The 7,509-nt window shown below is 33.9% G+C and overlaps 1 protein-coding gene across 2 annotated transcripts; it reads right to left on the bottom strand.

The window, feature by feature from the left end:
- Window positions 1-204: 204 nt before the first annotated feature.
- Window positions 205-7,112, bottom strand: LOC142355705 (cystatin-A-like). Of its 2 annotated transcripts, none has more exons than XM_075407785.1 (3): window positions 6,978-7,112; window positions 6,094-6,195; window positions 205-484 (listed from the first exon to the last, which is right to left on the bottom strand). In XM_075407785.1, the coding sequence occupies exons 2-3, from the start codon at window positions 6,151-6,153 to the stop codon at window positions 353-355; spliced, it is 192 nt and encodes a 63-aa protein (XP_075263900.1). In that variant the 5' UTR covers window positions 6,154-6,195; window positions 6,978-7,112; the 3' UTR covers window positions 205-352. The 2 variants fall into 2 exon arrangements, with proteins under 2 accessions (XP_075263900.1, XP_075263898.1); XM_075407783.1 differs by lacking the exon at window positions 6,978-7,112 and adding an exon at window positions 6,800-6,952.
- Between the last annotated feature and the right edge of the window lie 397 nt (window positions 7,113-7,509).

The raw sequence follows: 7,509 nt of genomic DNA on the forward strand, positions 1-7,509 counted from the left end.
AAAAATTTTCTGTCACCGCTTAAGCAATTTTTAGCGGTTAAATTTATTTTTTCACCGCATGGGCGGTGATAAAAAATTTTTCACAGCTTAAAAGTTTTTTCACCGCATTAATCGCATTGAGCGCAAATATTACACTTTTTATTCAAAATCACCGCAAATCTTCCAACTTTTAGCGATTTTTAGCGGTGACACCTCGACCCGGGTATTAATAACTCATGCAAAAATTGGTATATTTTTTCTAATACTTCTTGCAAAAAGATAGCGTTTCAGTTTCATTTCGCATTACGTTTCGTTTAGTTTTTCGCAATCAGGTTTCGTTCCACTGAGGATAAATCAGGTTTCGTTCAATCGTTTAAAAGTTTTCAATGGAGTCATCACAATCTGCAGATTTGTAAGCCTTGAGTAAAACATTCCCCTCCAGTTTCTTCAGGGCCCTCACGAACAGGCAGTTCCCATCGCCCTCAAGCCTCTCCTTAACTCGAACCTGTAATAACAACCGTTCTATCAATAAACTATCGCAATTAAGGTATTGGCCAGATCAAAAATAGCAGCCAAAACTGGGATCACATTGAATCACTATGATTTCATACAATCCATTGGATCCATGAAATTATTAAGCGAAATAAAAATTTATGGATAACGCCTGAGTAATAGAACTTCATTCATTGCGAGCGTCCACGGTTCCTTAGTTTGCGAATAAACCAATCACTGTTTGCAACCACATTTCAGTATTCCTATCTTATTTCATTGTACGTGTGAAACGTACAAACAAACTTCGAGGATGAAAAAACATTGCCCTAAAAGGAAATCTCAGTAAGTCTTTGCCACTTTTGTTAGGACCACAAGTCGATATCTACCTATTTTTTTCAAAACTTAATGAAAAGGTCAAAATAGCATCAGATATAAAGTACACTAACACAAATGACTTGAAATTCACCATAAAAGATATGTGACCTGTCTTTTCGAGAATAATTAACAAGTAGATAGAAAAAAGGTAAGATTAGAAAATACGATTAAACTTTTTGAAAAAAAATTATATATATCATTTATATCATCATACAACACCAATGTGACCTGTGAGTATCCATTATGTCATACAACTACAGAAGACCAAACGCAAGCAAAAATCGAAAAGTCATTTCAAATTTGCGAGCAAACGTTGTCGAATCTTATAAAATCAAAAACTAAACACTAAAAATTTTTAGTATAATCAAGTGCGCACTAATTCAACGCCATTTTTGTTATATACGACATGTCAATAAAGTGGCGATCGGAGAAGACAACAAAAGAGAACCTCGAAATTTGGAAAATGTCGAAAAAACTATGTCAACTCTTAGTATCAACGACAAAAAACAATTACTACAGACAAAAAAAACAGCAATGAAGACCATTTTATTGCACATTTGAAAATTAATTTGACCCCTTTTTCCTTGCTGAGACTACGCAAAAATTGCAGAATTATGATTGAAAGGGGACAATCACAAAAACTAATGTTTTTTGGCAGACGAAACTTTTAAAACCTTAAGACATAACAACTTTAGGCTTCCAACTGAAAATTGGTACGTAGTTTAACTTGATATTGCTGGGAAGCCAATTGTACATGTCATCAGCGAGAATTAGTTGAAAGATTACACGACAACACTGAATACAGGCAGAACTCAAAATTTCACGAATAGTGTGATGCAAACAGCTTTGAAGCCAAAAAAAGAACCATATGCTTTTCGCTAATAATTTTATGTATTTAGTATGTTTATTGGCTCCATTTTTGCACATTGCCGTGAATGGTCAACATTTGAGGTTTCCTTTGAACTCTGTGGGGTCTGTAACTAACATACAAAACAAAAAGCATTTCCCAAAAATTTTATACAGCTCCCCATTACAATCCGAATAGTATTTGAACAATTAAATTCCATAGCTGAACAAAAACAGGTATCGTTCATGCTAATTCGCCCTAAAATAAAGAAAAATGTTTAAAATTCCACCGAAATGGCCAGTTTTACCAAGAACTTACTCTATAAAACAAATAATGAATTTTGGATTTATATACTTAATATACTTAATATAGATCTGTCAACTGAAAGCATTATTTTGTTTTTTTTAGTAGCGTTTTAGATACTGAATTGGATATAAGATTAATTATAGTGAATCATAAGACTACGAAAAGCACATCAAATGCTGGCAAAACTCAAGAATTGATTAAAGTTTTTGGAAACCAATCTGTCTGAGCCATAATAACCACGAACCTCACTCATAAAACGAATCATTTTTTCAATGGACCTTATTGGAACATAATGAGATCATATATAAAATGGACCTTTAAATTTTAAAAAAATTTCCTGTATTTGGCCTTAAAAAAGCAAAAAAAAAACATGATGAGAACAAAACTGGCCTTGCTATCGCTGCGCGGCTGCTAAAAACAATTTTTACCCTGAAAAAATGCGTCAATACTTTTTGGCACACGAAAAATTTTTTATATTGAAATATCTATGCATTTTTATAAATATGGGTTTGAATTACCAAAAGACAGCAAAAAATTGTTATATAAAGAATATTTTTTCATGATCCGGAGCTAAAATTAGCCCACATCAATTATCCAAAAAAATTGAAATTCTACGCTTAAAAAGCTTTCTAATGATACCACTCACAATCATGTACGATGAAAACATCGCTCGGCGAATATTGACTGATAAAAAACCAATTGAATATAGCTTCTCACCCACTAAAGTGGGTAGGAACACTAAATCATCAGAATTTGAAAGTTTAAATTATTTTGAAGGGCTCCAACTGTTTGAATGTCGTCCATTAGTGGATATAAGCTTTGCTAAATAGTTATGGTGGTAGGCGATACCCGATACCTTTTGTCAAACCGTTTTGTTCAATTTTGGTGCAATCGTCAATTTTTTCATTTCTCCTTCAATGGAATCGTTGCTTAAAATTGGCACACTTTTTTTGTTGGCCCTTGCAAAATATTAGCACCTTTCAGAGCAGTTTATTACTTTTGCAGTACTTATTTGTAGTAATAGACAAGGAGGCTCGATAATGCACGTTTAATTATCTACCTGATAGATTAGAGAGTCAATGAGACTTGCCATTTATGAGAATACGGGAACAATTAAACAAAAAAATCAAATAATAGCAAACAAAAATTAAGACCAAAATTTGATGTCTATGTTTAAAAAACAACAAAAAAACGAAACCGGATAAAACCTGAACAAAATAAATTGAAGTGTACACTAGATAAGATATGAGGCCTGTCAAAAAATGACTTCGCAGCAGGTCAACAATTGCACATTTTTCAATATCAATTGGGCCACCCCATTTTTGTAATAATGTGGTAAGGAGCCAAAAAAATCAGAATTGGACAAAGCTCAGAAAATCACATTTTTCTTCTGTAAATGCGTAGTAGCAAAACCAGGAAACCATTTGTTGAAAATTAAACCTTAGGAGATTACATCTTGGTTCTTTAGCAAGAAGATGCCACCCGTCGTTTCAGGGACCAAGCCACATAATTGAAAAATAATATAGTGATGAAGCTCAAATGTCCAATGACTCCTTAAAACAAAATTTTTCAAAAATCAGACAAAGCATAAGCTTTCAACATGAAACAAAAACAGATCAACTTGCAACCTATCAGCAAGCCAGTTTTGATTGTTATTAGTGAGTCCGAATCACAAGACATCATAATACCAAAAACACGGACAAAGCTCAAAATTTGACAAACAAGTTTTAGCGGCCACTGTGTTAGAAACGATTAAAGCTATAAAGCATTTAAAATCGTTATATATATATCAAAGTCACAATAATGAATTAAGTTTTCGGCCTAATTCGCATTTAAATTTAAAAGGCGCTTCTTTGTAAATGGTTTTTTGAAGAAGACAACAAAAAGAACCAAAGTTTTTGACCAGCATCGAAAACTCAGGAAAATCTCAGAAATACACATTTATAAACTCTAAAGACGTAAACCAGATTATGATCAAGGGCACAATCATTTGATAATCCCTGTCATTAAGGAGACATGGTTACCTGATGACGACAATAGGAACAAAAAAATGGGAAGTACGAATTTATCTTCTTCTAAAAAATCAAATGAAATTCATTAAAACCGTTAGCTATAGAGTGAAATCATAAAATAGATTCTTCGAAGCATCTAGAGACACAATTAAGGCTTTTGATTGCCAACAGTATAATGTATCACAACAAAAAGAACGCAAATTGGAGTTGTATTTGGGGGTAAAAACAGAATCAGAAAACTTTGATGAACTTTCGTAGTAACACAGCTAAGAAACGATTCGTTGAAAAAGCCTCTAAAAAGAAAAATTTACTTAGATTGAAGAGCGTATTTGGTGCTATTTTTGATTAGAATTAGTCAAAAAATCCAAAAATTAGGAAAAGTGTTAACCATAAGACTCGGATAAAACCCATCTAAAAGCCTCCTCTCCTCTATCCCTTGAAATAAAACAAAAAATATTGTAGTTAACAACCTTATCATATTTCATGTTTTGATTAGAATTAGTCAAAAAATCCAAAAATTAGGAAAAGTGTTAACCATAAGACTCGGATAAAACCCATCTAAAAGCCTCCTCTCCTCTATCCCTTGAAATAAAACAAAAAATATTGTAGTTAACAACCTTATCATATTTCAGCCAAATTGAACAAAATTTACAAAAACTGACCAGACGGAATTCCGTCTACTATTCAAAAAACTTTAAACATCGATAACTCCCTGTAAGAAACGAAAATCAAAAAAATTTTATTCTATATTCTAAGCAGTACGGGATTTCTAATGAAACCAGTGTCAACTCTCTATGGTGAATATTTCGAACAGCTAAAATTAACTGAACAAAAAAACCCAATTAAGTATATAGTTTCTCCCCCATAAGTGATTCGGAACAAAAAGAAGTGTCATTACGAGGCAGAGGTATATCCAAATAGTCACGGGCAGATATGCCCGATGCGTGTATCTTGTGTTCGTTTTTACTATTTTAATACAATGAAAGTTGAACAATATTTCGGAAAATAGCTACTTTAGCAGAAATCGGCAAAATGGAAGGGAAATTAGCAACCCGTGTTCGCAAAAGTGTCCTAATCCTAGCCGCGAAATACAAGTACAAACTTTTATAACCTATTTTTCGCACGTCTTGTATCGTGCACCTGCTCCATTTATGTATCAATTTTTCGCACGCAATGTAGCTCGATTTCGTACATAATCCACAAATAAGCCTAACTTAATTACTACTTATTTAATTAAGACTAACTTATTACTTTTAGTAGTACTTTTTTACTACTTATAGTACTTTATTACTACTTATTACTATTTATTAGTACTATTTATCACTACTTATTGAAATCGGCCAGTCCCACATTGATATACAAAGCCCTTGATGTGCGAGGGCTTTTTCGGAAAAAAAATCAACTTTTGTGGTTGCATGTATTTAGAGCACTTTAAAGCTTTGAAAGCTTCAATTGAATCTTTATTAAAGTGCTTATTGCATGTTCCAAAATGCGCTCGAATAATAGATACCTAAATTGAGCGGAAACGTGCTACTAGACTTGTAACCTACTTTTCGTTCCAAATGTTCTTTTATTTAGCAAAATTGGTGGAACCCCTTTTGCGATAAGTAAGATACAGAGGATGTCCCCTAATTTCGTTCATTGTATGTATCTAATTTTCCAGGCAATTTTACTAAGGCTGAAATTTTGGGGTATACCTCTGCGTCGTAATGGTAGTATATTCACATAAAGGCATGAAAAAGTTAGCGAGAACAACATTTTAAGAACTAATTAATTGTGTAAAAATAATAATTGAGGGCCAGAGCCGTTAAGTTTTGATCACAAATTCGAACACTGACTTTTTGCGAGCAAATTTTGGCCGGCTCCTGATTAATTTGTTGGCACGTTTTTTCTGTTTTTATGTAGGTTCTATTGTTTGATAACAATGAAGTTAGTCTAGTTAGCTCTCATACGGTTGTAAATCACATGCATAAACTAAACGCGGAAGGGGGGAGCGAGGGAACACATCTGGTTTTAGTCAACTGTTTTTTTGCGTCAATGTCACAACTACGAAAAAAGTTAAATTACGCAAAAGTTTTCTACCTTCATGAAGTAAGTTACGCCAGCTGTCACCATTGTTTTGTAATTCAGAAGTTTGAACATTGAAAACTGCGTTCCAAGTTGTTCCTCAATTTCCAGTCTTACCTGGAATACAGTCACATCTCTGGTCCACGAGCAAAAACAAACTGATTTTTTTCCTACATTTTTTCTCGCATTCTAGTTTATTTAACAGTAATTCTCACCTTTTTGGCGTTTAATTCTCCGCCGTGATTAGCATGATATAAAAGAGTTTTTTGAAAATGGTTTCTGCTTGACAGAGGTTTGATAGGTTTGATAGGATATATTGGATCTATTCTGTTTCGCCCCCCCCCCAGTGTTTTTCATGACCCCCAGTTACAAATTATATGTGATTATATAGCACGTTACTATGTAAAAAAATAGCACGGGCGCCTGGGGGTTATAAAAAATTTATGCTCACTAAGCTGGGGGGGGGGGGGGGGGACAGAATAGATCCGATGTATTTTAGAATTGTTTTAAATATATATCCATCCCGAGTCATAGATCTCAGTTGGTGAAATGGGTAGCAATTTCAAGCAATTAACATGATGAAAATAATTTTCCGGAAAAACTGGTTCTGCAATATTTATCGAGGGAATGCTGTTGAATAAAATTTGAAAGTGAGCGAATTAATTTCAACTGGTACAAAAACATGCTGGGAATAAAATCTAGATTTGTCAAGTGGTTTAACCATGCAGGCGGTAGACCAACTGATTACAATTCGCTGAGCTTCGAAGCCCCCTCACGACAATCAGTAACCAATCGATCTCTCATTGTAATGTCTTTATTGTAATGCAATGACCACAAGCCAAATCCAAACCTTATTGTTTCAAGACCCACGTGACAATTAAAACCAATTTTTTTAGTACCTAATTGACAAGTGAAACCAATTGTTTTAGCTGAAGTTCATCATAAGTGGGCTCCAATCTGTTGTACCCATCCAGCTTTAGAACAAGAGTATTTAAATGGTAAATATTTCTGCGAACTAAAACAGCACGTGCGCTTTGTTTTGTGGATTATTCTAAAAAGTTCCAATTAAACTCTAGTCTTGGAGTTTCTCTGACTATCAATGATCTTTGTGATTACTCTTCGGAAATTGTCTTGGAATGACTTTTTGGGTCTTTCCCATTAAAGCCCCCCTCCCCCATGTAAATATAGCCCCTCACCATGGTATAATTACCATGATCGGGGGCTATAGATTTTCTGACCACTAAGCTGGGGGGGGGGGGGGGGGGGCTATAATGAGAAGAAACACCCGAATTTTTTTGCTAAAATTTCATCTTATACAGAAACCTCCTTTTTAAAATTTTTTTCCAAAATTGATCATAATTTATTTTAAAATCATTAACATTTCACTTTATTTTCATCAGTAACGAGATAGTTAATATATAATGAAAGCAA

Source organism: Convolutriloba macropyga, unplaced genomic scaffold (assembly GCF_964194025.1).
Source record: "Convolutriloba macropyga unplaced genomic scaffold, txConMacr16.3 SCAFFOLD_3481, whole genome shotgun sequence".
Classification (NCBI taxonomy): Eukaryota; Metazoa; Xenacoelomorpha; order Acoela; family Convolutidae; genus Convolutriloba; species Convolutriloba macropyga.

Excerpts from the sequence above, each read along its gene's own strand:
- LOC142355705 (XM_075407783.1), bottom strand. Across the intron at positions 485-6,093 it reads GCGTAACTTACTTCATGAAG|GTTCGAGTTAAGGAGAGGCT; the intron begins GTAGAAAACTTT and ends TTGTTATTACAG.